Below are 27,460 nucleotides of genomic sequence, written 5' to 3' on the forward strand. Positions count from 1 at the left end.
CAGATAATGTAGCGAAACCAATTTAACTCAATGAGGCTTCTGCTGTTGGTACAACAAAGCACTTAATACAAACACTCATTTTAAATATTCAGTCATTAACCTGAGAAAGCACTTCACATTAAGAGGAAAACAGCACCCCATGCATATGTGCCTGTGCAGCAGAACAGATAACAAAAGATTATTGAAAGTTTCTTAGGATATTTATTAAAAAAACCCCACACATCTGATCTCCCCTGTGCTCTCTTGATTGTAAGGCTTAAAACACTTGCAAAGGTTGAAAGCTTGTTTGATGTTATAACAACACTGTGTGCAATGTGTTACAAACATACATAGCTAGCTCTTCCTAATGAAGACTGAACAAACTGGGCAATGGATGCATCTATTTGGAAAAATTTGGCAGCTGAAATGCAAGGCACTGCCTCTTTCTGCTTTTATAGCTCGTGTCTTAAATGAAATGACTTTGAAGACCTAAGCTCATCATTACATAATGCAATAAGGATCTGTCCTCTCCTTATACAAGCTTTATGTCACGGCTATTCCTTTTACTAAGTCATGCACAGTAAAAACAAATCTGAGATGACAGCAAAGTGCACTCTGTCAGAAAATGTAGCACCAACAGAACTAATCAGATGTTACTGGAGTTCCCTGTTCAGCAAAATGGTAGTCCAAAAAAAAGAGCTCCAAACATTCCTGATCTCTCAGGTATCTAAAAACCTGTGGTCGTTGCAGATGTAGGACCAACCAACGCACAGCAGTGACTAATCCTATTGAAGCAAAGACTTCTCTGCCCACAGGTCCAGCCTCCATCTCTTGGTATAAAGCCTGTCATGGACCTCCTACATATCTTCACCTTTTCCTGAGATGAAAAGAGTACTGGAATTACCTTTGCTAGCATAAATATCATAAAGTCCTCAATTTTCATGCACTGGGTTACCAGATGGGGTGAAGAGGACATTTTTCTTTACAACATAATAAATAATTGGCCAGCTGAGAACAGACATGGCTGGAAGCTGCAAACAAATACATAGCCCACTGGGTTATTCCTGTATTAGAATTACCATAGTCCTCTAAGATTAAATAAAGATTGAGTGATGGAATACAGAGTAATCTGTAAAACATCTGGCACGATACTCCATCCAGGCTGTTCTTCCTATGTTGCTGTTTCTTTCAGAGTTAGACAAACACACAAGATCTATTACTGCACATCCTATCATCTTTTTTAGATACCTATGTAGGATTTCCCAGCCCTTATCTTTCCAAGTTATATGTACAACTAATGTATATACACATATATGAGCTTGAATATTTGGAAGCCAGAAGGATTCTTCATGTAACTTATACATCATATCACCTATCATATTTTAAAAGTGAACTTCTCCTTTATAAAGAAAGAACATTTAACAAGTCAGCTATGAGTATTTTTAGATTGCCTCCAATCTGGGCACTCTTAATAGGGATTCATCAGACACTTCCAGGATGTGGAATACACCACATTAAGAGTGATTGCCTTTCATTCAAACTGAGTGGTGGCTGGACCAACAATGAGAATTCAGAAAAGCTTAATTAGTCTGGTCCAAGAAAAGCAATAAAAATATGACTCTTGAAGAACCAAGGTGAAAATTAAATCCCCAGGGTTTGTTTTTTTGATTTTTTTTTTTTTTTTTTTTTTACCATTTTCTTCCATCCTCTGAATCAACAGTTCCAAATCTTCAGTGGCAGAAACACTCAATTTCCCTTCTTTTACAGTTTCTTTCACTGTCACCTTCCAGAAGAGAAATTGGTTTCTAAAGGATTAGGATCAGGGTATGCAGCGAGAAAAAAAGATTTACAGTATACTGTCTGCTGTATACAAAAGGAAAACAGGTTAAAAATACGTTTCCACAGAGACAGGCTGTTGAAATATCTTGGAAAAATAAATAAAGAAGCATACAGGTTTGGTTTAGTTTATTTTAAATGCATGTAGCTTGGTCTACTCATAGAATCTTCCTTGAAACTCCAGGCTAATGTGGTGTCAAGAAAAGTGAGTTAGCTTCTGGGTGCTTCCATCTTGCATGAAAGAGACAAGTAAGGAGGTATTCTCTTATAGCAGCCTTGAAATATTATTCATTCTGTCTATTTTAAGAGGCTAGAAAGCTACCAGCAAGTGAGGAAATCAATAAAGAACAACCATGGTGATTTCTGGTGTTAAGCAGGATATATGCCTTCTTTCAGTTTATGTTAAAATATATTGATGCTTTCCCTAATATTTTTTTAATCCAAACTCGGGGCTATTTAGCCTATACTTGCCCCTATCGGATCCAATGATTCCACTGCCATCGACTTCAACAGAAAATATAGCCTGGCTGTTTCTTTGGAAGAAGAGAGTCAGTAGGCTGAAGGCAGCCTGCTGTCTGTCTGCACACGCAGCTGCTGTGATTTGCTAAAGAAATTCTGTGGAGGTGCATTTTCATCCTTGAGTGCCACAGAACTGATTACTCACACTTCACGTATGTGTGAAGATAGCAGCTTTCTGTCCTCTTGTATCTGTTGTTTTGTTCATAGTCTGAAACCATCAGTTCTAATCTCTACTAAATCTCTCAAAGCTCGGAAAGTTGGCGGCCCTAAAATATCTGAAAATTTAAGTCACTAGGTTCAAGTAAAGGTAAAAGTATTAAGGTAAAAGTAGTACCAAACAGTACTTTTTTCCCCAGAAAATAGTCTTTAAGAACTATTTGTCGTAGCGGTGTCTTAATTCAAACATTTCAGACGGTGAAGGGTTGGAGTTTTTGCTTTTTTTTTTTTTTTTGTCAACCCTGTAAGGCACACACAAAGACTTTGTGCCTAAAAAAAAAACCAAGGAAGAGACAGAAAAACCTGCAGGTCCCGCAACTCCAGCATCAGACCTAAAAACCACGACTGTACCTTTCTGTTTCGATTCGTAAGGAGCCGCGGGTTGAACACAGGAGAGCACAGCTCTGCTCCGCTCAGCTGCGTTCGGCTGGGCGCTGCCTGGGAGCGCTCCGCCACCTGCTGGAAGCACGCAGAAGCTGCGCGTGTTCCCGTCGGAAATATCGGCGCGATCAGCTGAAGGAGGGGAAATTAAACACACGAGCCGCCGCTCCGGATGTCCTGAACGAAGCTGAGCCTGAGAGCCTGACACGCCTCATTAAAAAGTCTGCAAATTAAGGACGCCCTCCTCTCTCATAATTAATCCTAGGCACGCTCAGCTAAGTTAACAGCAACAAAGTGCCAAAGCAGCTTTCTCTCTCGTACTTTTTGAGCCGTCTCTTGCCCGCCGTTCAGCTCCCGCTCCCGCCCTTCCCCTCAGCGGCCGCCCGCCCTCCTCCTCACGCCCCCGCTGCCCCCTCACGCCCGGAGCCGCGGCCGCCCGAGCTGCCCGCCGTGCCCCGTGAGGGCGCCCAGGAGGCGCTCGTAGCCCTCCCGGCGCGGTGTCACTCGCACTCATTGCTTCTCACCGGTCTGAGCCCGCCTCCTGCCGAGCGCTGCCGAGCGCTGCCGCGGCTCCTAGCGCGGAGGTGGCGCAGCGGCCGAGGGGAGCTGGATGGGGCGGCTCCACCGTGAAGAGATCGCCGCCAACCGCCTCCTTCGCGCCACACCTGTCACCTCAGCGCCAGGGAGGGGCACGCCCGCCGCTTGCTTCTTTGATTGGCTGCAGGTGTTCGGCTCCCGCTTCTATCCTGGCTTTTGATTGGTCGGGAAGCCACTACTTTCCCAGGTAACGGTTCCTAGCCTACGATTGGCGGTAGGTAGAAGGTAGCCTTTTGAGGATTGGCTCCAGGTGAGCCGAAGCTCGCTATTGGCTGACAGGTAAAGCGGGAGGCATCCTATTGGCTGTGGGGGTTAGTCCTCTTAGTCCGCCATGTTCGGCGCGGTGGCGCCGTTGCCACTGGAGCCGGCGGGCGGGGGGGGCGGCGGGGCGGCTGAGGGGAGCGCGGGGCGAGCGTTGCCGCGCGCCGCTCCGTGAGGCAGCGATTGCCGCCGCGCTCCGGGAGCTGCGAACCGGATGGGAGGCGAGGCGTGAAAGTTGGCTCCGAACTTCCTGACGGGACTTTAAACAACTTCAGGCCGCGACGGGGCGAGCCGGGTCCCGGCGGGGCGGGGCAGGCCGCGGCTGGGGGCCCGCAGGGCGCGGGGAGCTCCGGGACAACGGGAGGCGGCCGGGGGAGCCCGCCCGGTTCGGCCCGACGGCGCGGGTAGGAGCGGGGCTGTGTGGTAAACAGGTGGGGGTGAGTGGGCGGGGGAGGGGAGGAGCGTGCGGGAGTTCGGGGCGAGCGGGCTGAAGTGGAGGAGGAAACTTATCGAGGCTGTTCGAGCTCTTCTTCGTGCTTTGATCGCGTGAATTCGAAGCGAAGGTGAACTGAAAGCTGTCCTGTGTGTGTGCGCGGCTTCCTGTCGGAGCGGCGTGCGGAGCTGCGGGCTGGGGAGGGCGGGAATAAATAAATAGCCTCAAATCTGCGTGAGCGCCGAGCACGGCGTGTTTCTCGTCGTCCCTGCGGTCGGTTTGTGTGCGGGGCTCCGCCGTGCTGAGCGTGCCTTCGTGCAGGAACGGAGCGCGGAGCTGCGCGATCACCTGCGGAGCTCCAGCACGGGGAGCTTCGTGTGCTGGAAGAGCGTCTGTAGCCTCAGCCCGTCTGCTGAACGCGGACCATGCCCAGCAGGATGGGCTCGAAAGGGAATTTGAACAAAGACATCATCAGGGTCAAGGCGCACTACAGTGGGTGAGTGCGGGTGTTTTCTATCTGTTGAATCCTCCCAAATTTTGACTCTTGTCTGCGGTCTGATCCGGTAACAGAGTAACCGTGGTGTCCTGTAGTTTATGTCTGGTAGTTAAATAGTTACTGAAATACCATCCAGGTTCCTGCAGTGTGCTGGTTGGAGGAGGGAGCTGAGAGCTTAGCCTTGAATTGGGGAAAATGTGCACGAATGGTGTGAAGTTACTGGAATTATTTAGATAAATGTGAGAAGTTAAAGAATCTTAATAGCTTCTGATGCTAACAGTGGAGTCAGATGAACCTGTGCAAGCTGTTTGAGGATCTATTTGTACTAAATTAAACACCTGAAGATTAAGCAAATGTGTTTTCCTGCTGTGGATAAACACCAGAAGTAAACCTCTTGTGTGTTATCTGTTAGTCTGCCTTTTATTTTTGATATCTACTTCCCCTTCTTTCCCCTCCCAGCAGTTTGAGTAATGCAATGAGATGTTAACACACAGCTGCTTCCGTTATCTCTGCAGTGCTTATTTTGGCAGCTCTGATTTGAGACAATAAATCAAGTCATGGCCCTTATGGCTTCAGTCACTTGTTGACAGATTCAGGAAGCCTTACTTACTGCTTCAGCATGAAATTTGGTTTTTCAGACAGATTTAACCTAATTGATTTACTGCCACAACGAGGACCTTGTGAGTTAGTGTTGCTTTGATCTGCTTTGTTTTTCTCTAAAGCCAAAGTTTTAAATCATTTGAGGAGTTAAAAGTTTGGCTGAAGTAAATCTTCAGACTTCAAGTGTTTAGCTTGAAATTACTGGCACGTGATAGCAGTAGCCTCAGTAATCTCCTCTGATATTTTCCTCTTCAAATAAGCAAATGCAGTTACTGTGGTTTTTAATACTATGGTGTAAGAAAGGGCTTCTAATTAAATGTAATTATGAAAGTAATTCCACCAAACATAATTGAAAATGAGGTGCTTTCTTGTTGAATTTACTTACCAGGTCAATGCCAAGTAACTCAGTGTTCTGAGTGTAGAATTCTAGAGCAGTGTGGAGATTTGGCCTCTTCCACATCAAGCCCAAAGCTGAACAACTTCAGAATTAGGGTTGAGTTTGTTTGGGTGGCTGCTAAAAGAATTTCATAGGAATTGATAGTATGTTAAATAACAACAGGAATCAATAGTAAATGTTGGTATCACTTAGAAATCCAATAAATCTAAGCATGAGGAAGTTACAGAATACAATGTTCAGTCTATCTCTGAGGTTCCAGGGCTGCAGGTATGTGTGTTTCAGGGTGTGGCACTTCATACCATCATGTAATATAAATGCATACATAGATAGCAGAAGAAGGGAAACGTGTATGCTTCTCATTGCATTATGTCAGTTACTTAATTTATTGTTACTCATATATGTTAGTGGGAGCATTTCAAATGAAGAGCGCTGATTGTGTAAGCGTGGTGTTGCAGATTGAAATCCACAGATGGAATTGTTGGAATACACAGGGTTATGCAGATATCTCTGACAAAAGTTTGATTTCATATCATGCAGGGACATCTTGATAACTAATTTGGATGCATCCATAACCTATGATGAGCTTTGTGATGAAGTGCGTGAGATGTGTAATCTACAACAGGAGCAGCCAATTACCCTCAAGTGGATTGATGATGAAGGTACTGTACTGAAATACTACTTGGGAGTTCTCCTTCTTTTGGTATGTTGTGGTACAAACAGGCATTGAACAAACTTAAATAAAAGCCATTCATGTTGTGGGGTTGCTTTTATTTAAACTTCCTGCTTTATAAAACGGGGTTGTGTTCCCTGCTGATTGCATGTAAAATGTGACTCAGAATATCAGGATCGTACTGTACTGGATTCAATTCTACAAAGTGAAGGCTCTATTGAACCTGAATATTTTACTATTACATGCTTGGATACTGAATACCAAGGTACACGTGAACTTTAGACATTTGTGGTACTAATGCCATATCCCTCAAAATTCTCCATTCAGCAAGGTGACTTGTATCTTCTGAGTTGTTGTAATTTGCCTCTAGGGTGTGCTTTTGAGAAGTAATGCAGTTGTAATATCAGAAGACTTTTTAACTCTTGGATTTTTTTGTGTTTTGTGCAAGATGAGTGTTAAGAATTCCCATTATGATAAGTAATTTTGTTCTGTGGCGGTTCTGGACTGTTAGTATCCTGTTGGTGTAAACCACAGTCAGAATCATGAAGGTTGGAAAAGACCTCTAAGATATGTTCTGACCAAACATGAAATAAAATGACTTGAATTTATCAGAAATGAACTGGTTCACCAGTCTAGTGTGAGGAAAAGTCTTAGTGTATGTAAGATATGACGTCCAGAAAAAGAAAGTGAGGGGGAAAAACTTTCTGTGTGGGGACAAATAGTATAAGCTTTTATGTTAGTGAAGTGTGGATTTCATAAAATTGTATAGAAATCATTTGTTGTGCAAGTCTCGCTTTCTTTCTTCCCGCAGGGGAGGTTGATGTTGGCAGATCTTGCTCTAGGTTATCCTTGTATGTAAAGGATTTTATGATTGTGTTTCTTATTTAAAAAAAAAAAAATAGTTGTGAGAAATTTACCTTTCCTTTACCCTTCCTGTAGGCTCTGAAATCTCATCGTGATGTGAGATGGTTTTCAGTATTTCTTCTTGCTGCAAAATGTGGCATTTCTCTACAGCCTTAAGTTAGATAGAGCCTTCTGGTTGCTGTGAGTAGGATGGAAGTGCTTGGCATTGTGTGCCTTTGCTACCTGTTTGCTTTTTTAATAACTCAGATGTCTGCTTATGACTCTCAGGTGTGATGCAGCTGTAACTTGTTATGGGCGGATCTCTTGGCTAGTAGGTTGTAAACAGCTACCTTGTGATTACACAATTGCACTGGCACTCAGCTTCATCTTCGGACTGACAAAAAAAGATATAGACAGCTATATATATATTTCAGTTTGTTTCATTGCAGCAGTCTAATAAAAACTAACTTGATAAGTGCCCACAGAATATTGCATGTAGCTTTTTGAACTGCATGATGGCTAATGTAAGGGAGACTCAGATAGCACAGAAGATTGGGTTTTGTTGAGGGTGGGTTTTTGCTGATGTTACTGATGCAGGTGAGTTGTGTATTACTTGATTACTTGTTTTTTTCTTGGGGAGTGCAGCTGGGGGCTGTGAGTACAAAGAATTTGCTTTACAGGAGAAAAATCTTCCTGCTTGTTCTTGTCACTAAATTGTCACAAACTTGCTTTTGATTAATTACTGTCATCCACAGTTGCTTTTCTTCTTGTAAAGCTTAGTTTGATGCTTTAACGTCCATTAAATATACTCCTGTATCATGGCATGAATACTTGTCTACACCTTACATAAGGAAAATGTGGAAACAAGATACAGTGCTTGAGCTGAGGCTTCAGTGTTCTGTAATGCTTGTGTCTCCATTTAGTTTACTTGTTTTGTTGAGTTAATTACTAGGCTGTTTTGGTATGCAGTTGAGGCTAACATGTTGCTGTTGCATTTCTGAGTGGATTTAAAAGCTTGTTCTGCACTAATGAAGTGTGTGGGTGCAGAAGACATTCATAGGAAAGGCTAGAAGTATGTTTCCATAACTTTCACCTGTATTTATTTTTTACAATTCAGTCATAGATTGCTTCTTTAAGTCTAACAAAAGAGACTCAAATCCGTGTGCACGTTTATAACTTAAGCTGTTTTGTTCTGCCTCAGCTTTGTACACTGCAGTAATGTGACAGGCTGGATAACAAAAGGAAAATTTAAAATTTTCAGGGCACTAGGAAGTGATCTTTTTCTCTGCCACATGTTAAGATGTTCAGACATCTACTCACTTGTATTGGGCTGTCCCCTTGTGAACCATCATAGTGTGTTTCTGTCTACTTAGTTTGGATGAAAATAGAAGGAAAATAAATTGTTTTATATTCTGTATGTGATCAAAGTGCCTGCTTAATTTCAAATTACTGACAGAAAAGCAGCCCATGGGCTGGTACTAACTGAAATAGCCTACTCTGTATTTCAGTCATAAATTTGCACGTCTTGTTTTTCTCCCCAGGTGACCCATGTACCATCTCATCTCAGATGGAATTGGAAGAAGCCTTCCGTTTGTATTGTCAAAACAGAGAGGAAGGGCTGATTATTCATGGCAAGTATTATACAGTTTGAGACCTTGTATTTATTTGTTGGTAAACATAACAGCTTCAGAAATGTGAGATTAGAACAACTTTTGCCTGTCAAATAGCATTCTTCTGTATGTGCTTGGGGTACCCTATGCTTTGGTGTCGTAAGGCCGAGGTGTTGGCCTTACTTCTGTTGGCTGTGAAGTTCAAAGCTGGCACAGTGCAGTGTGCTTCAGGTTCTGAAGCCAAGATCTGTAGATGTGGGCAGTGCTAGCAGTATTTGTGATTGTGTTTTATGAAGGAATGCTACTTAATGGCTTCCAGAAAATTGTGGTTTTCAGTAAATGTATTCAAGAGTCAAGTAAATAGCACTGCTGAGAATCTTTTCACTTAAAGACTGTATGTTTTTTCTAGTTTTCCCAAGTATTCCAGAGAAACCTGGCATGCCTTGCCCAGGAGAAGACAGTGAGTACCAGATTCTATCAAATTCAAGTTTGTATTTTTTTTCAATTGTACAAAAAAGTAACATTTTGGAAGCTTTTCATAAGCTGTTTTTATGTTCTTGTATTTGTTCAATTTAATGTGTTCGATATGTTAACGTATCACTGGAGGAATTTTATAGTAGCATTTTAATGTTTCTAAGGATTAATACTGGTTTCCAGTAGCTGGGAGGAAAAGAGGCCAGGATTTAGTGTGGTCCTTCCTTTTGCATTTCTTTTGTTTCTTAACTTTCAGGAAAACAAATTGATGTACTTAAGAGTGAAATGCAGTATTTTTCATTACTTTTATTTTTTGCAAAAGATTTATTTGGATATTAAAGTCCTTTGAAAGGTGGATAAACCTCCAGAGGAAGGAGGTGTACTTCATGTGGTTTACTTGTATTTCAGTAACTTAATCTGCACGGGGATGAAATGATTAAGTAGGTATGTAGTCACTTTTCGTTATGGAGGGAATTCATCAGTTTATTAGTCAATATCTTTGTAAGTGCTGAGGGAAGGAATGTGCAGAATGGGTGACAGAATTAACAGGTGATGGTCACTTTGAGTGAAAGCCTTCTGAAGGTTTGGAGGACTTTTGCTGTTCTGTATTTGGGAGATACAAGAGGAGGTAAATAATGCATCCTGGGACAAGCAGTGCATATAGCTGATCAGGATTTGCACTGATAGACCAAGTAAAAATGTGTAGTGCTGTGCACAGTGGCCTGAATAGTATTTTCAGTTAGAGAAGTAATACTAATATGCTAGTGATAGTTCTGTTGAGAGCTGTTATTGAAATTTAAATGGAGTAAGGTAGAATAAATGTGGAGATATTACACAGTATGAACTTGTACATTTAAACTGCAGTGGACCAAAGGTTGAATGTAAAAAGTAGATGAATTGAGTAGAAGATTATTATAGATGTCTAATCTTTCAGAAAAAAGTAAATGTGCATTACAATGTCTGCTGTACTTGTTAAGCCAATTAGAGAAAATAACTGTTTTCTATGCTCAAGAGAAATGTTCAAAAGAGATTTTTTTCGTGAGATGCTTCAATCTTACAGAAGGAAAAGAAAGATATCAGTGGCCTTTAGGTTGTCCAGGCAGGCATTTGTTGATGTTTAATACACTATTTTCGTCTACCTGGAGTTTTTATGCATTGTTTCATGCTGTTCTGTGCCATAACTGTTTGCTCAATGGTTTTCTATTAGTTGTGCTCAAGTTTTGGCCAAAAGAATGGGTAACCAGTTTGTTTTGATATATCACATTCTGCTGAATGTACAGGTGAATGTGACTTAATTTCTATACTTGTTGCCTGCAAGTTAAATTTTAAATGAGGATTGTGCAGTTCTATTTTACTGCATGTTAAAAATGCGTAGGCTTAACCATGCTGGTGCTTTCCAATTTAGATTAACAGGTTGGAAATATGGGAAAATATTTTCAGGTTTAGCTTTATGATCGTTCTGGAAGGAGTGATCTTAGTTCTGTAGGTTTAAATGTTCTCTCAGCATGCTTACAAGAAAGGAACACTGCTTTATTCTGGGACCTGGAAGTGTTATAGCTTGAACTCTGAGGTGGAAAAGTGTCAGATGTGCATAGGAGGACAAACCTTGAATCCCTTTTTTGATCTCCATGGCTAAGAATGGAAGGGAAAAACACTCTGCTGTCAAAGAGTAAGCTAACAGGAGAGATCTCTGTACAAACCATGCAGCATAATGAAGTTTGTTGTGATTTAAAGTTCTCATTAGAGATGTGGATGTTTAGAAGAAAAGTGGTTTTGATTCTCATTTGTAGATGTTTTTATTTATTGCAAGCCACCAGATGAGCTAGAGAAGCATCAATCAGCATGGTACAGGTGACCTGCATGTTCCATCTGTAGGGTTTTCAGGTCATGTTGAACTGTAGGCTATTCTCTAGGAGGTACTTGATAAGTGATTTGTGGTCTGGTTTCTCAATTAAGGGATGAATTCAGAGCCTGTTGCTTCTTTGTGTCCATGGACCTACGTGGAAATCTGTTATTGTGGCCTGGTTGTAAATATTTTCAAACTGTGTTTACAGCAGAGCTGTTAAGCTGCACTGGTGCTAATTTAGAATATGCTAATGCATTCAGCATTACTGCTTATTACTTACACATGTACAGCAAAGATCTGCTTTGCTCTTGGGCTATATGGAAATGCTACTGGTTCAGATGATACTGCTTGTTTAAAGGCCATGCAAGGAAAGTAGAGTACTATTGAGATAATCTAACTTCTCATGCTCCAGAAGTATGCATAAGCAAAATACCTGATTAAAAAATATGACATTATGCTCAGCTGTTTGCTCTGTGCTTAATGGGAACTGGGAAGTTAACATGGCTCAAATAGTGTCCTTTGCTTAGAAACGTACAGCATGTTTCCAATTGTTGTTTTATTGGTTTTATCATATAGTTATACTTGTAAGAAATTCCTTTCCAGAGCATCCTGCTTACACTATAGAAGGAGCTTCTCTAAGTTTGTCTCAAGGTACTTCCAGGGGTAACTAAACAATTAATTAGTCACTGTCCAGAACAACTTCTACTTAAACTAGCAGTCAGTGAGTATGTACTTCTTGTATTACAGAACTGCAGATAGTTTGGAATAAAATTTCTAAGGAGCATTATTGAACTGCTAAATCATTTTGTTTGTAATATATTGTTCAAACCTGTTTGCATTAGGTTATGGGGTAACTGCACCTGGTTGTGTTGTGACCTTCTGAATTGCAGATAGTGAGTGGAATTGCAGTTATCTTTCCAGTTGCTTCAGAACAATCCTTTGGAGTAAGAGTGCAGAAATGTCTATTGAGTATTCTGTGTTTATGTTGAAGTCTAGTAATAAAATTGCTGGCTGTCCAGAAACTTTGTGAAACTGATGTGGCTTTGAGATTGTGCCAGCCTGTAATGCCTGAAATAAACACATGTAATCCATTAATAAAATAAGGAATGCAAATGCTGCTGAAATTTCAGTCACGTGGTGCAGGACAAGTTTGTTCTCTGCTTGAAGAAGCTCCTTTTTTTATTGTTGTGATGCTGTCTGCAATGTGGAATAACTGCAGATTCTTTAAAGTCGGATTTGTACAGTCTCTATTTCTTTTGCTCCTGAATTATTCCCCCCCTCCTTGACTTAGCTCCTCCTATGGATGTACAGCTGCTGCTGTAGAAACAGCACCTTCTACCTTCAGTGAGGCAGTGCATCCCTGGCTGGGAATGGCAGTGCTGCTGGCGGGTGGTGGCAGAGCTTCTGCAGTGCCTGCAGCCCTTAGCAGGCGCTGGATGCGGCTCAGAGGCGTTCCTGGCAGCTGCTGCCTGAGCCTCAGTCCTTGGTTGGTCCTGGTGTTCCCTGATAAAAATGGGGGACTTTTCCACCAGTCTGCTATATTTAAAAATACTTGTAGAGTATAAGTGAGCTATCATTTTGGCATCAGTGTTAAACAGGGCTGTTTCTGAAATGTTTATTTCTTGTCTGTGCTCGTAAGTGAGGGCCGTCCTGATGCATGCGTGGTTTCTGATTGGCAGTTTTGCTAATTATTGTAGTCTCAGCTTATTTATACCGACAGATCTTGATCTGATTTATTCCTCTTGGTGCTGCAGCACGTTGTAGAACAAAGCACATTTAGCTGAACAATTTCTATTGATTTGTCAGACTTCCCTAACAGCACTGCTGGTTTTATCAGAGAAATACTTGTTTTTGTGACATCAGCTCCTTGACATCCATGCCATGTTTTAGTCTGTGCCTCAGCTGCTAGCTACAGCCTCCCAAGGGAGCCAGTACCACCCGTGCCTGGATACATGAGGCAGAGATGTGAAAGGGAGAGACGAGGGGAACCAGTCTTCCATTAAATATTTGCTCTTAATGTCCGAGCTGATCCTGCCTATTGTCCTTGGTGTCTAATGGTATTCAAACAGCGGCATCAGTGGAATAAAGGGAAAATGTTTCATTTCATACCTACTGCATTGTAGAGCATAAAGAATTACATGCTGAAGAAGCTAAAGAATAAAACCCAGTGAGTAATGCATGCCTTTTATATAGATTTTACGTGTCATTGTGATTGCTGTTATGAATTCAGGCCATTGATGCAGTGTGTGTGTGGTGCAGCAGATAATAGAAGTCAGCGTTTCGGTTACGATATAGTTGCTTTGCCTACCAGCCTCCTTTGCAGCCATAGATTGTGAGAAATGCAGAGATTTCTGCTGCCTCCTGTGCGTAGGGATGTGGTGGAGAGACCTCAGAAACGCCGGTAGAATCACGGTGAAAAGACTCTATCTCAGGGGACGTATTTTAGGAGGAAAAGGACAGAAGAGTGAGTGATGCTGCTGCTGCTGAGGGAGATTAATGAAAGAAATGTATCCAAAAAACCCTGACGGTATGTGATCAGGGCCTGTTTGTTTTAAGATTGCTGATTTAAAGATGAATGTTTTTAGAAGCATCATGTTTTGCAGTCGTTTTGTTGAATTGTATATAATGAATTGTCTTAGATGGATTGCTTAATTGTGGGATATTTATTCTGAATTAGGGTTTAGTTGGTCTCTAACATTATGAGAATGAACTGTGCTAGCACACCTCTGTATTCTTACATCTGAGCAAATTGATGTGTGTATTTAATGTTAAAAATGCATCTAGTTTGAGTAACTGATGTTAACAAATGCTGGGATTGTTTTGCTGTTGATTTCATTAGAAGAATGCAGAGTAAAGAACCCTCATCTTTTTATGAAATAGAACAAATGTTTTGATTGTACAAGTACTTCTGGCATTGGTATGGCAGTAGACTAGCATTATTATTATCTAATACTTCTATCTGATTTTTGCTGGCCTTTCCTTTTTTGTAATGCTTACATAGCTGTGAATGCTTGTAATGCTCTTTGTTTATCTGCACGGTATTTTAGCATTAGGTATTTCGACTTCGTTTTTTCCCATGCTACCTTTCTTAAAATTTCATCATAGGGTTGAGAAAAGGTATTGCACTAACCTAGTTATTGTCTCGAGTTATTTTAGGTAAGGATATTTAGGTTTTTTTTGCTTTGTATTCTGTCTAATACTATAAAACAGTCCCCAAAAGCTTCCTGCTAGAGTAACGTGGCCTGTAAATATTTTTCTAGTTCATAAGGCAGGTTTTTCCCCTTCATTTGTTACTGTATTGGCAGCAGGGATTAGATTATTCAGAGCACGTGAACCAATTTCATTCCCCAATGAAGAAAGGAACTATAGCGACCACAGAGAGTATTCAGAAGACATAGCTTGGATTGTGCTGGGTAATTAGTCAATTTGGGAACTGCTTGTAACCCCCTCCTGGTTTTCAGTAATTGAACTGACAGAGGAGGGTTCTGTACTATTTTTAATGTAGGATATATAGTTGCTTAGGAATCAGAAATAGCTGTGTCATAGTTTCTCGAGAATACCTGAAATCTCTCCCTCTGTTCTCTTTCTGTGTACTGCTTGATTTTTTTCTTGTGGTGTCTGAAATGTATACGTACAGGTCATGAGACAGGAGAAGTCACTGAACACAGAGTTCTAGCTAAATGTCTGTTATGCTGGAATTATTTTAGAACCAGAAATATGCGATTCCAAGCATTTTTCTTAGTAATGAAACACACAGTAGTGGAAAAAGTGCTAGGCCTCCTTTTGGGATATGGAAGTAAGAAATTACACAGCATGCATCAGCTCGTGGTTTTTGGTGTCTTCTGACTTGAAAATATTGGATGCGTTAGGAGAGACGTTTCTACACCAAATTATAAACTGTAAACTAAAATACATTAGAACAAGGCATATGTGAGCAGGTTTTTAAGGTGTTGTGACAAATACCAGACTTGTTTTTTGTTTTTTTTTCCAACCCATCTCTGCTGCTTCTTGCTCGGACTGTAGTTAGGTCATGTAGGAAAGACATTGTTTAGTTTTGTAAAACTTATCTGAAATGTGCTGTCTAGCTCCATGCCCTGTGTTACTGCTCGTACTTTGATCTTCATGCTTGTTCCCATGAGGTGAGCAATCTGCTTTAGATGCACAGGCATTCAGGTAACTGAATTGGCTGAAGGTAAGGCTGTAGTTGGAACTGGTAGGCATGGGTGAAACTGTTAAAGGTTTGTTAGGCTGTTCTGTTTCAGTAGCTTAAAAGAACCATTTTATGTGTAACGTCTGAAATGCTACGTTCAGTGTTAATAATATGCTGCTGTATTTGGGGCTGTTTGTCATAGTTTTCAAAATGAGGTGCTCTGGGCCACAAGTCCCTGCAGAGGCTGGCAGGGCAGCTACGTGGGCTCCTCAGCCTTTGTCTCTGGGAATTTTGAGTTGCTGGATGGATCACCAGGTTTTGTGAGGGGAAATTGCCAAACCTGCTTACTGGAAATGGGGAGCATTCCAGAAGTGAAGCTTTGTATGAGTAAGTAACAGTAGTTGTTGGTTTGTCACTGAAAGCTTGCTGTCAGTTCGGTCTGCATGGTACGCAGGTCTTCTGAAGCACATAAGGAAAACAACTAGCTTTGGGTTTGCTGGGAGGGTGGTTTTTCAGAAAAGGCGTGTGAAAATCTAATAATGCTGTCAGTGCAAGAGTTAAGTACTGAGCAGACTGTGCAGTGCAGTCCTTAAACCACAGGGGGAAGATAATGAAAAATGGATAGTGAAAAATGAAATATTGGGATGCTGTATATTGACTAGAAAGCAGCTGGTCTGTAACTGTGATGTTGTGTTACTAGTTCTGTAAGTGTTTGTCCTTTGTTAATTAGCAGGGGATATGCTTAGAGGGAAACCAGAAAATATTTGAAAGCAAAACCTTGGGTTTAATGTGGTCCTCCATGTTTATAATAACATACTCAGTATAATAACTATAACAACACTATTATATGACTCCTCCGTAATTTAGGTTATCTCTTGCTTTCTTAAGTAAAGCAGGTACAGATCCCCTGTGACTGGTGCAGGATTTCTTATTCTTTAGATTCTCAGCTCTGGTAAAAGAACCATTCTTTCCCATAGGGACTGTAAAGAAAGGAAGAACTCGGGCAATGATAAAATTCTTGTAGAGTGCAAAACAGTAGGTTAGGGATTGGACCTGTTCCATTAATTTCAAGGTGCTATTGATGTTATTAAAAGTAGGGCTATGAGTTATATCAGTGTTGCTCAAGAATTGTTAAAATAACTGTTATAATGGGGCTTTATAAAGCAGTTCTCTCAGTACACACACAGGTAATGGGGAACACTATAGAGATCAAAAGGGGTTTTGGTGGGAAGCAGAACGTAAGCTTTGCAGACCTGTTGTAATTATATTCCTTGCCTTTGTGGGATGAATGAGGAGCTTCCTTCCAAAAGCAGGAAGACAAATACCATCATTAATTTGAGAGATTTTTATCATGCTTTCTTTGTGTTTAACACTAGCTTTCCATTAACAGAGCAGAGGAGCAGGCAGGTGCATAAGGCTATCATATGCACTTCTTTCTCTGTAAGGATGAGAAGCTCTGGGATGGAAGGTTGCTTTCTAGGGTAAAGGTAATCCTCTACATTACAAAATAATTAACTAAGCTGAAGACTGATTCAGTTAGCTGTTAGCATATATTCATTTAATTCAGAATATGAAAGGACCAGTGATTAACTTCTGAAACGATTCTTTTTTTATTTAGCTGCTGTTACTAAGTAATGATAATAAGATTAGTGATACTCTGTAACGCTGCTAGCACTGAGTTCTTATACATACATTTCATGAGAATAACATGTTTTATCTGTGTATTGTATGTGGGGGCTTAGAGGGAATGCAGGTCCAAGTTGGAGAACCTCTGGGGTGAGTCTTATCTGTGGGATGATGAAAATCAAGCACAACTAGAAGAACTCAACTTGTGACATGATTATTTTGGCCACTCTAATTTCAGCTTGCTTTTTTCCTAATACAAAGCAGAATTAGGTGCTCTGAAATACAGATGTGTCCAATCTATCAGACTAACAAGAGTTAGATGTGGAGTGTTGGTCCTGCTGCAAGGCAATAATATCCTGTTGTACTGAGATCTTGTACACTTCTCTGGGTGTAATGTTAGCAGATTAAATTGGAAGGAATTCAGAGAAGTGCACTTAACAGTCTGATATATTAGAGAAGATAAATATGCCTTTATGGAGTAACATCAAAAACTGAATTTCTGCAAATACTGGGATAATGTAAATATTTGGAAGGGAAAGAGAACTGTTTTTTAGAACGGATCAGAAGCTGAAGTAATGGAATCATGCTGTGAAGGTAAGCAGCCTGACTCAAAATGCGTCTTAATGCTGAGACTATGGGAAACAAGTCATTGTTTCAAGGGCGTTGTGGAGCCACCTTATGCAAGCCTTTTGAATTTGAAATAAATGTTAAACCACCAGCTATTCAAATTGAATTTTCTTTAACAATTCTGCAGTTTTAGCAGATGACAAAATCAAATAAGTGTGGATGCTTATAACTTGAATGCGAGTCAAGTAATCTGATGGGCACCAGAAGAAAACTTCTTAGTGGTGGTTTGATAAATGCCAAGTCTCACAAGTAAGAAAGAGAATTGTATTCAAATAATGTGGTGACCTCACAGTTGTTCTAGAATTCAGTATGGAAGTAAGTTGGCCACCAAACTTGCAGTAACCTCTTAACAGCGATTGGGAGAATCCTACTCTCATCTCAGATTTATCCATTTTGGCAACATTGTCAGTGTATTAAACTGTACTTACAGCAGTCTTTAACAAGTTCAGCCAAACTATTGAATGTAATGCAGGTACACTGTGTGCCCAACTGAATGTTACCTTCATCAAGTCACAAGTTCTAATTACCTGTTCTTGTGCATTGCCCATATTGGATGTAAGCAGGCAGGTGGCCATGGTTGTTCTAATTGCACTTGACATAGTAACCATATTACAATCTTATATGCAATGTTAATGCAGGCTGGACCATTTAAAAACATCATCTTTGCTATATCTGATTATGAGATTTTTTAAGTCCTGTTTTGTTGTTGCTTGCCAGAACCATGCTGAGCTGTCTCCTGCTCTTGCTGGCCGTGGTAGATACAGGGCTACAATTCCATTACAGTTTCCAAGAAATAATTCTATAAACTGTTTGCTACCAAATGTTTACGTAACTCTTTGAGTATCAGTTGATAATCTTCTGTTGCTCAAGAGTTGGCAAGTCAGCTCCTTAGACACCTTCTGTTTTAAAGCAGCTGTCCTGCTGGTTCTGCTAGCAAGCATCATTAGCTTCCACACAAGGTGCTTCTCAGGTCTCATCCATGATATTTTCGATTGATTGTCCATCTGTTGATCACAAGGAAAGAGAACTTCTGGGGGAAACTTAAGTATTATTTGAGCATTTTATTTCTTGATGTTGTTGTATTTCTTTTTCCTAATGTTATTTTTAATGCCAACAGTGATTTTAATGATGAGGCACTCCTGATTTTTTTTTTTTCCCAGTAACCATTCAGATGAGCTTTTAAACATTCAGACCAAGAACACAAGGCATTAACGGGTGTGGTTGAACTGAAGAGGCACACAACAGCAGTGCAGGTTTTTCCAAATGAGATGTTAGCTCTGTTTTTATTGCATGCCAGTGTCCTGTTAAGTCTGACTTATCAGCCACTTTAAGAGGAGGATATGAAGATGGCCAACCAAGAGATTATGCATGAGAAATCAGTGCGCATGGAGGGCAGGTTTTGTGCCCAACAGTGCTAAAATGGGTGTTGGCTGAGTCCTTTGAAGTTGCTGTCTGTTGGAAAGGAGAGAAAAAGAAGAGGTTTTATTGTTTCCCAAATACTAGCTAGTTGTAAATAAAATAAATGGCACCTTGTCCATTTCAGTAACTGCTTGCAGTTTCTTGAATTGAGAACGCTTCATACTTAGTCTTCACGACTTCTGAAAAAGAATGTCAGTTGTATGTAGCAGCTTAGTGGTAATAAAAAGAAAGGCCTATTAATACACCATACAATGCATGTCTGTTACGTGCTTGAGAAAGTGGTTTTATTGTTTCAATGCAACTATTAGAGAAATATTAAGTAGCAGAGATGTGAGCAACATGCATCCAAGTCATTTAGAGTTTGCTTTCACTAAATTTATTCTATCTTTATGCAGAACTATCTCCCTGAGAGTCCATCTGAAATACCAGCATCCATTTCATAGTTCTAATTTCTAAGTTGGTTTTGAAAGAATGCTCACTTGTCTGCTCAGCAAAACATTAAAAGAACAAAACAAAAAGTGGGCATTCTCATAGTGTCCAGCTGGCAGGCCATGTAATTGGCCTGTAAACAACTTGCATTAATCTCTGAGAAGTGATTTGCAGTGGTAGCAAATTATCTCTGTGCTTATTATGGTAAAAGATTTCATTATAGTTTGCATAAAAGCAGATTTTGGACTCATAAAAAGCATTTATAAAATCCAAATGCAGAGGAAATAAAATGTTTGTGGCTCTCCTATTGCTGTTTGTTGGTACAAGGCATGCTTTTCAGACAGCTGATGAATTCTCTTATGTATTCTGGAAAGTACAAGCTTTGTCAAGCTGCTTTGGATGGGAAAAACTATATTTTGGGCCTTGGGAGAGGCTGGGCCTGTGTTTTCAATTCCTTTTATCCTCTAATGTTGGGAAAGCGTATTGTCACCTGAAAAATAGCTGCACTTTCTTCTGTTTATCTCTGTTTCTCCACGTTATATTGTTTAAAAGCAGCGTTCAACCCCCTCCCAGTTTCTGGTAGGTTCTGATGGGACCATTCTTGAATGGGGAAGCATCTGCTGTAAATGAATCAATTTGGAGTGAAGACTGAGCAGCAGACTTCTTAAATCACTCATCAGTTTATATCCAAAATTTAAAACATTTCGTTCATTTCTCTTAATTTCTTCTTTTTTCTTTGAACTTGGAGAGGTGGTGAAAAATAAATGTAGAGTGCTTTTGGTGAGGAAAAACAAACAAAACAGCTATTAAATATATTTACAGGTATTCCTGTTAGTGATGTAGACATAGAGCTTGATGACAGAGGGAAGAACTGCTCAGCAGTGACAGTTGTTTCACACTGTTTTCAATGTACAGGCAGCTGGGTGAGGTAGGCATTCAGGTAAACTTTTATTTCCTTTACTCTGAACTTGAAAATAAGGTCTCTATTCCAAAATTCTGATCTTGGAGGTATGTAAAGTTTGGTATGTTACAGACAAGGAATGGGAATTGACCCCACGCCGAATCAGTGGCTGTCGTCCCAAAGAAGTGGGGTGGGGGAGGGGATTGTACTTCTTAAATTAAGCTGTATTAAGTTCAGCTGTTGTTAGACTGCTGCCTCCTAAGAATATGATATGAAACCCTGACTTTGAATTTAATATTTATCATTAATTAGGGAAGTGACTTGCTCCTTTATTTACAGACTTCATCAACACGAGCTGCTCGTTAACTTACCCGTCACTTACTATTCCTCGTGTTGGTGATAAGCTGCTGCTCAGAACACAGATGTATGAGGTTGTCTCCATATGGTGCTTTGTCTAATGAATCCATTAGCTATCCTTGAGAAAACCTTTGAAGTTTTTTCTTCTTGGTGAAAAGTCATCCTACAAATGCTGGGACAATTTTAGATTGATGTTTGTGTATGGTATATTTTGCAGTTGTATCAGGAAGATTTGTATCTAATTACAGAGGATAAGTAGCATTTCACAAAGCAATATTGAACTTGTTTTGAATGTTGAGTAAAGGGAACTAAAGATTGTTTTTACCTTGATAGCAAAGACTACAGTTGTGCTATTGGATTTTCTGTGGTTTTAACTGTAATCTGAAGTCCAGAGGTTTGGTTGTAGAAAGCATGATTGGACTTTAATACACTTAGTATCACATATAGGGAAACTTGTTTTCATTGGTCCTAGCAATGCACCTGGATACAAAATACAGCATGTTGCCATTTGTAAGGTCTCATAAAAGTGTGCATCTTATTGCTACTTTCTCAACGGGAGCTGTTTATACTTCCAAAGCTGTTTAGTTCTCTATTCCCTATGACACTGTTTTACTTGCTAATGTTTCGTGTATGCGGTGGATAAAAAATATCCTGTACAAGCTGCCAACTGCTTTAAGTTGCATTATAGCTGGTATAAATAGTGTGTTTGAAAAGGCATTCTGTTAGAGCTTTGTATAGAAAAACGTTTCTCGTGTTACTGAAGATGATTTTAAAGCAGTGCTATGTAAGAAGTATTTTAGCTTCTCATTTTTCTTTGGAAGCTGTATGGTGCTGTATTACCAGTGAAAACACTGTGAGATGCATTTTCTGGAAATGGTTAAGGAGATGTGTCACATCTGCCTCACTGTCAAAAATAGCTTTTCAACTTTGATGTTTGCTTTTAATGTGTAAACTTATATATTTGAACCTCTTAATAGATGTGATTAAAACAAATAATTCAGCAGTTAGAATCATGCTATGATAGACTCCCTTTTTGGCTGCTTGTTAGCAAGACTGCATTGCCAGCTTTCATGTGACTGCTGAAGTTCCTCACAGCTCCCCAGTCCATCTTCTCCCCGTGTTTCCCTGCCAGGACCCACTGGTGCTGCTGCTCTGGGCAGCCAGTGCTGCTCACATGGAGGATCTGTCTGTGTCACCGTGCAGCTGTGAGCAGCTCTCAGCAGGACTGGTGCTGCTCAATGAATTTTTCAACACTTTGTACTTAATATCAAATTTTCTAACGAGCCAGGCAAATATTGCACATATATGTGGAAAGTGACAACAAAATGGAATTGGAGTAGGTGCTCAGTGCTCTTTTGCATGGCTTCTTGAAAAACCTGTCTTAAGCAGCTGAAATTATTTATTGTTGTCATGTTTAGACTGTATTAGAAATAATTGCAGACCTGCACTCGAACTGTTTCCATAATGGAATAAATAGTTTTGGATACCATTTACTAACCAAGATAAAACTGAGGTCAAATAATGCAATTCTGCAGATTTGTAACATCTTTAACTCTTCAACTGCACGGTGTTTTTAGCACCAGGCATCCTTCTCATGTGCATGTATGAGGTTGCCATGGTGGGATCCACATGGCAGTTTTCCTAGTGGAAGCTGTTCCTTTAACTGTCACCCGTCCTTCCTCCTCACCTGAGCTTGAACAGCACGCAGGCAGGAAACAAGATTAGGATCATGTGAAGAAAAAGAGACAGGGATGTAAAAAAGGGAGAGGCAGCCTGGGAGCACCTCCTGCAGAAGCTGTCATTTAAGGCTGCCTTAAAAAAAAAAAAAAAAACTAAATCGGCAGGGATCTTAGCTGTGCGTTGCTATTTAGAAAAGCAAGATTGTTTTAAGTCACAACTTGCTTACCGTAGTGTGTCTGCTATTGCTGTGCAACCATGCTGCTGCTTTACACCTTCTTAATTTCTTTCTTAGAATCAATCTACCGACGTGGAGCCAGAAGATGGAGGAAGCTGTACCGAGTGAATGGGCATTTGTTTCAAGCCAAACGTTTTAACAGAGTGAGTACTGTTGTATAAAATGTAGGGTTTTGGTAATGCTCTGTGGTAATTGTTTTCTCAGTCCGTGCTCTCTGTGTTTGAGTGGTGGAAAAAATAAAAGGAAAAGCAAGATGCTTATTGATGTGGGTTTTCAGTCTGTGCAGCGTTATTCGGGTCAGAAAAATCAGAAGGCTCAGTCTATGAGTCTGATTGGTGGCAATTATTTTTAAATTCTCTAAAAACTGTTTTTGTGAATATTTAAACTCATGGGCTCAATCAACCCATAGTGATTAAGCTGCCTGATTGCTGCGTGATCTTTTGCCTTCAGTGTATATTGTTATTTTTAGGTATTACAGCTCTTGATGTTAGCTTGAACTGTTTTGAATTGGTGGTATTACGTAATCTAATTAAGAGAAAAAAAATCTGTGTTGAGCTAAAATACAAGTGCATTAAGAATCTGACTTAATCCACATGAGCTAGTGAATGTAGCTTTAAGGGTGAGGCTCCTCCTTGACTTTTATCCCATTATGTCAAAGTATTGCAGCACATACAAATGTCATGTACACTTTGGGAACTGGATACAAAACAGAAAACAGTGAGGTGAGTTAACTGTCTTTTTCAGCAGTACTCTATGAAATTTGTGCTACTGCCTGGATGGTTTTTTCCCTTAATGTTCCTTATCCCAAATCTGCCTTTTAAACGCAGGAGAGGCCCCTTCAAAGTCATTATTTTATCAGTGTCTATGTGAAAAACATAGGTTATTTATCTGAATTAGAGCAAGCCTTTGTGTACTGTACTGTTCCTATCTTATTTTTGTAATTCATAGTATGAAACATTCCATAAATTTTATTTAGATGTTCATTTGGTACAGAGTTAAAACACTTAATTGTGGATACATACATGGCATCTTAATAATCTACTGTTAGTAATATAAATAATGAACTTTTGCAGAAATTGGGCTAATGATGAATAAACACATGATGAATTGAAAACTGTTAGCATACTTATTTGACTTTGTAACTATTCCTGTAGAAATTAAATCTTCTTAAGGCAGAGCACAAAATAAATCCAACTGAAGCTAGTAATAAAGTTGATGTGAATTTCAACTCATTATTACCTGTGAATTTCAGTGTTATATTTCATAGTAATGTGTGCATTTTTGATCTAAGTACCAAATTTTGACTGAATTTTCAAGATTGCAGTATGAATTAATGAATTCATTCACTTCTCGCAGTTACTGTTTAAAACTCCTTCAGTTAATTCAAGTAAATGAACACATTTGAGCATCTAAGTGGTTAGACTATAATATTGGTGCTTATGATCTTGTTGAACGTGATGTGAAAGCCCACTGTTATTTCTATGGTTATGTGCATTTTGGGCAGGCACGAGGGATACTTGTATTACTCACAGAATCTGACAGTTGCCCTTTTGTCTTTTTTTTTTTTTTCCTGCTTGCCTGCATCTAACCGAACTCAATGAGATTTTCTTGTATGCTGTTTCCAAGCTGTAGGACATTTTATTTAGCCTTTGATATTACTGCTGCCAAACCCATACAAGGGTACTGAGAGTAGTCTGGTGGAGCAGGATTTTTGAAAGAAGCAGCTACAGATGTCCAAGGCTTACTGCCCTGGCACTTTCTCTTGTTTGTTTTCCCCTGGACAGCATAGCTTGGATTTCTCCCAGTCAAGGAGTAGCAACATAGCTAAATGGAATGTAATTAAACTTTGTTTTCTACAGCTATTAAGATATGAGAGGCGAAATAGAGAACAGTTTCTTTTCAAAAAGCATCTAGTCTCTGATCATTACACTACTGGAAAGGATTCGTAGTCGTTTAATGCTTTTGGGCAGGGCACCATGTATGATTCATTAGTCTGAGGATCTGAATAACCACACTAACTGCAGTTTGCTAGGAGGAACAGACTTGTACTGTTCTGTGGCTTTGGGACAGTTGCAGAGTTTTAAGCCTGAAATGGGGAACGAATGCAGGGCTGCCTGAGCAGGATGATGGGCAGCGTTGTCACCCCACTGCAGTAATCACAGGAGAGAGTCTGCAGATAGCGAACAGTAAGCAAGTCACCATTTGGCAACCTGTGTGCTGTATATAGGGAGATAAGTGAAGGTAGGTCACTTCTTGGCTTAACAGGATCTATTTGAAATTTGGCAGTTTGGGTAAAGTGTGTAAAATGACCACAGCGCGCATACAGTGGAAAAACTACTTAAAGAGGTGCCTTGTTGAAGTCAGCAGCAGAATGTCTGACTTACTACTTTGTCCTCATTTTGATTTAATTTATTCAGATGCCATTTCCAGACATGAAGAAAAAGGCCATATATTTCAGGTATTAAATAATGCAACATGCAGAGGTTTTAAATCAGACTTGATAGATAAGATTTTTAATTACATAGAAACGCTGGAAAACATATGTTCTATCTCAGAAGTATGTAGATGGAGATCTAGGACAGTCTTCATATTTTGATTTGTGGAGTCCTGTAACATTTTTTGCCTGTTAGGATACTTTTTTACACGTGTGGCACAAATTCTGTTACACATCTGTTAGGAAGTGAACGGGGTGGGACTTTGTAGGGTGAGCTCTTTCTGCTAACTACCAGCCTACAGAAGAGAATTGATAATGGAATTGATAATGTGCATTCTGCCTTTTAGAGAGCATACTGTGGCCAGTGCAGTGAAAGGATATGGGGTCTCAGCAGGCAAGGCTACAAGTGTATCAACTGCAAATTGTTGGTCCATAAACGTTGTCACATACTTGTTCCACTGACCTGCAAAAGGCATATGGTGAGTTTGGGTTTAAGTTTGTATTCTGTCTAAAGCTAATGTCTTATTGTGCCCTGTTCTGCTGATTCTAGATTTGCATCCTAAGTAATTAAACACTGTGTATGGCTGTGGATTCATAACATTTGGTGTTAATTGATTTTCAGTTTCCAAAATGCCCACAGAGGGTGAGCCTTTAGATTGTGAGCCATAAAGTGAAAAAAGAAAACTTGAGATGTGATGAAGTGTGTGAGCAAACTTGATTTTTGACTTTTCCTGTAGACAATATTTCATTTTACAAATAGATAAAGAGTTGTCACTGACAATATTAGCGTTTGTTTCCTGGAACCTGGGAATGTTATGGGACTGTTTTAAGACTAAGACACTCGCTTAAATCTTGTTTGCACCTCTGTGCTGGGTTTTGCCATCTGTTTCTCCAAGACTTTTTGCTTTTCTAGTGGCATCCCTACTGTCTTTCCCAGGTTTTAAATGTTAATCTGTGTCCCTAAACTTTAGCCCTTCCATATACTCATCAGAGATTTTTGCAGTGTTCTTTTTGGTAACTAGAAGCTTAAACTATTAGTTTTTTCTTCACTGGTGTTAGATACAACTTACCTTGATGTTACTGGATTATTTGCAGTTTATTTGTATGTGTTCCTCTACTGGAGTCATCCTGCATGGCTCGTAATGAGTTGAGGATGAGACCAGTGTCCAAACATAGTATAATATTACTTGGTATTGTGATATTTATCAAGTCATTTGATACCTTTGCATAATGAGTAAAGGAATGTGCCACTGCTCTGAAGTGAGTGCATAATGTCATTTGGACACATATTTAATTTGTTGCAGTTCCACATAAAACACTCAGAGAAGACTTGAGAAGAATTAGTTTGAATCTTGCAATACAGTATACTAATTTCACATTTGGGAGACAATTAGGCATCTGTTGTAGTTAGAACAGTTGCAGTGTGTTAATATTCTGAAATACTTTCTGGAAATCCATTTTTTTTTCTTGAAGCTACAGATGTAGGCTTCTTGTTGCAGTTACATGGGAAGACATTGTGGCCTAAGAGGGTCTGTATGAGCTGATGTTGTTTTTCTGTGTGATTTGTCTGTCTTCAAAGGATTCGGTCATGCCTTCCCAGGAACCTCAGTTAGGTGATAAAAATGATGAAGTTGACCTCCCTTCAGAAGAAAATGATGGAAGTGAGTATTCTTCTGTCAAGATGGAATTCCTGTTTTTCCTCATTTGTAGTATAGTTACAGTATTGTGACCTGAAAATCTGTGAACATCTTTATTGCTTTAAATATTTTGTTCATTGGTAACTTTGCCTCCTCTGATACCCCTCACAGGATGAAATTTTTAACCTTGTTATTAGAGGTTGCAATTGTCTTTTCTTTGTTCAGTACTGAAGAGTTAAGTAAGCTCTCTAGGTGAAGTTCTCTTCATACTTGGAAATGTGTGGTGCATTAGAGTGGATCTATGGACCAGAATAGTTGGTACACACAGCCCACTTTCCAGTCTGTCTGTTTTCTCAAAAGATTGCTTGGGGCTGACAAGCTCTAGTTTTGTCCCATGGACTTTGCTCATTAGCAAGTTGATTACAGTAAGTTTCCTTTAAGCATGTCATCTGATTCAGATTTATCCTCAACTCATGTTTTGAAACCATTCCATAATATGAATTTAAGTGTGGATCTGTTGGCAACAACAGATCTGACCTACAGTGTTAAGGTGAGTGCACCTCTGAGACTTTCTGAAGGCTCCCTAAATTGTGTGGAATTGGGATTATTCCTTCTAGATCAGTACTTCTGTGGTTTAACCTGGTCTGGGGCTCATTTGTCCTACCTTATGTTCATTGATGAGTTCCTGGCTGTCTCAGAGTTGGTTATTTCTGCAGTGCCCTTGGTTAGGAACTACTGTCAAGACTGGAGGAATAGAGCAAAAAAAAATATGATCAACTGTCCCACAGTATTTATAGCAAACTGCTA

General features: G+C 40.0%; 1 protein-coding gene across 2 annotated transcripts in view; it reads left to right on the forward strand.

The window, feature by feature from the left end:
• The first annotated feature begins 3,595 nt into the window (after window positions 1-3,595).
• PRKCZ (protein kinase C zeta) overlaps window positions 3,596-27,460 on the forward strand; it is a 42,677-nt gene continuing 18,812 nt past the window's right edge. Inside the window, exons 1-8 of one of the 2 annotated variants that reach the window (XM_090123161.1) lie at window positions 3,596-3,715; window positions 4,544-4,718; window positions 6,253-6,374; window positions 8,770-8,859; window positions 9,248-9,298; window positions 22,640-22,725; window positions 25,364-25,495; window positions 26,596-26,677. In XM_090123161.1, coding sequence (XP_089979287.1) covers window positions 4,648-4,718; window positions 6,253-6,374; window positions 8,770-8,859; window positions 9,248-9,298; window positions 22,640-22,725; window positions 25,364-25,495; window positions 26,596-26,677 — 634 coding nt within the window. In that variant the 5' untranslated portion in view covers window positions 3,596-3,715; window positions 4,544-4,647. Of the gene's footprint in view, window positions 3,716-3,741; window positions 4,194-4,543; window positions 4,719-6,252; window positions 6,375-8,769; window positions 8,860-9,247; window positions 9,299-22,639; window positions 22,726-25,363; window positions 25,496-26,595; window positions 26,678-27,460 lie in introns of those variants that run through there. The other variant, XM_031613385.2, reaches the window with a different exon arrangement.

Source organism: Phasianus colchicus, chromosome 22, assembly GCF_987193195.1.
Source record: "Phasianus colchicus chromosome 22, bPhaCol1.hap1.1, whole genome shotgun sequence".
Lineage (NCBI taxonomy): Eukaryota > Metazoa > Chordata > Aves > Galliformes > Phasianidae > Phasianus > Phasianus colchicus.